The 1,791-nt window shown below is 49.5% G+C and overlaps 1 protein-coding gene across 1 annotated transcript; it reads left to right on the top strand.

The window, feature by feature from the left end:
- Window positions 1-132: 132 nt before the first annotated feature.
- LOC118757098 lies at window positions 133-984 on the top strand. Its single transcript, XM_036491833.1, has one exon. The coding sequence runs from the start codon at window positions 133-135 to the stop codon at window positions 982-984; it is 852 nt and encodes a 283-aa protein (XP_036347726.1).
- The last annotated feature ends 807 nt before the right edge of the window (window positions 985-1,791 follow it).

Raw genomic sequence — 1,791 nt, 5'->3', positions numbered from 1 at the left:
CCGATAAAATAAAAGTTATTATTAGGCATCGCACAATAAATGCCATACTGGTGACCCCGACGTGATACGATTTACGCGGAAATAAAAATATGAACAAAGACGACCCCACGACTTTTTTCATCTGGCAATGAAATGTCTGACCCTACAGCTAACCCGGCACAAATGCGGGTGGACACGCTCGACCCAGGGAAGGTTAAGCTCCCAGATTTGGTCGAGGAGCATACGGACCTATGGTTCTGGCAAGTCGAGGCGGCCTTCGAAGCGGCAGGCATCGTATCCGATAAAAAACGGTATTACACCATAATCGGACAACTGCCCACGCGCGTTATGTACAAGCTAGCCGACTTCCGCACAAATCCACCGGCACGAAACGAAATGTACGACAATCTTAAGGCCCGAATTATCAATGAATTCGCCGACAGCACACAAACAAAATTGACAAAGCTGCTCAGCGACCTATCACTCGGCGACCGCAAGCCGTCGCAGTTGTTAGCCGAAATGCGGACCAGGGCGGCAGCTACCCCAGTAACAGACGAGCTCCTAAAGCAGTTATGGCTCCGAAATCTCCCAGAACAGATACGCGCAATACTATCCGCAGACGAGCACATAACTTTGGTAAACGCAGCAACGATGGCCGACCGTATCATGGAGGCTACTAGAAGTAGCGGCGCTTTTATACACGCCGTTCAGCAAAGCCCTCTGCAGACAACAAGTGTACGCCAAAACGCCAGTAATGAACCTGCAAGCCAAATCGAGGAAATGCAACGCCAGATTGAGGCAATCTCACGCGACCTGCGGAACATCAAACGGCCATACCGTGGTAGCCAACGTAGATCAACGCCGACACGATCGAGTTCACGAAGTCGAGAACAGCACGACACCTGCTGGTATCATTACAAATATGGGACGAATGCTCGCAAGTGCAGGCCACCATGCAAGTTCGACCGCAACGCTAGTGGTACACAACAGAATCCAAAAAACTAGAACTCCGAGCCCAAGCCACGGGAGGCGCTTGCCAGCTCGGCCATGGTAACAACAGCCTCCGCCTCTTTATCAAAAATCGTTACGATAACCAACACTTCCTCGTCGACACCGGAGCGGACATCTCGGTGATTCCAGCAACCGCAAACAACAGAAAATGTCAATCGCCGGTAACCCAGTCAATCTACGCAGCGAACGGAACCCCAATACGAACATTTGGGCAGAAAAGAGTGAAAATTAATTTTGGTCTCCGCCGCCCGTTTGAATGGACATTTTGCGTGGCTGACGTGAAAACGCCGATTATCGGGGCGGATTTTTTAACCCACTACGAGCTGCTAGTAGACTTAAAAAACAAGTCGTTAATCGATAAAACAACGAAGTTGTATACATACGGTATAACGCGAGCAACAACTACCACTGGCATTAAACTTGTTACCGATACAAACAAATACGCAAAGTTACTCTCAGAGTTTAAAGTGCTTTTCTCGCCCTCACGAAATAAACCTATACCGAGCACAACAACGTTCCACCACATCATCACAAAGGGCCCGCCAGTGCACGCCAAGCCACGTCGCCTCACGCCGGAAAAGCTAAAGATCGCCAAAGCAGAGTTCGAATACCTGATCGCAAGAGGTATTTGCCAGCCGTCCAAAAGTCAATGGGCCTCGCCACTCCACATGGCCCCAAAAAAGGACAACACCTGGAGACCGTGCGGGGATTACAGGGCGCTTAACGCTATCACTGAGAAGGACAGGTACCCCATCCCAAATATCCAGACATTTCATCAAGTATTTGCGAACAAAAATATAT

Source organism: Rhagoletis pomonella, unplaced genomic scaffold, assembly GCF_013731165.1.
Source record: "Rhagoletis pomonella isolate Grant_MI unplaced genomic scaffold, Rhpom_1.0 Rhpom_scaffold_14323, whole genome shotgun sequence".
NCBI lineage: Eukaryota > Metazoa > Arthropoda > Insecta > Diptera > Tephritidae > Rhagoletis > Rhagoletis pomonella.
Note: the sequence above shows the minus strand (reverse complement) of the source record. Positions and strands in the feature narration are given on the sequence as shown.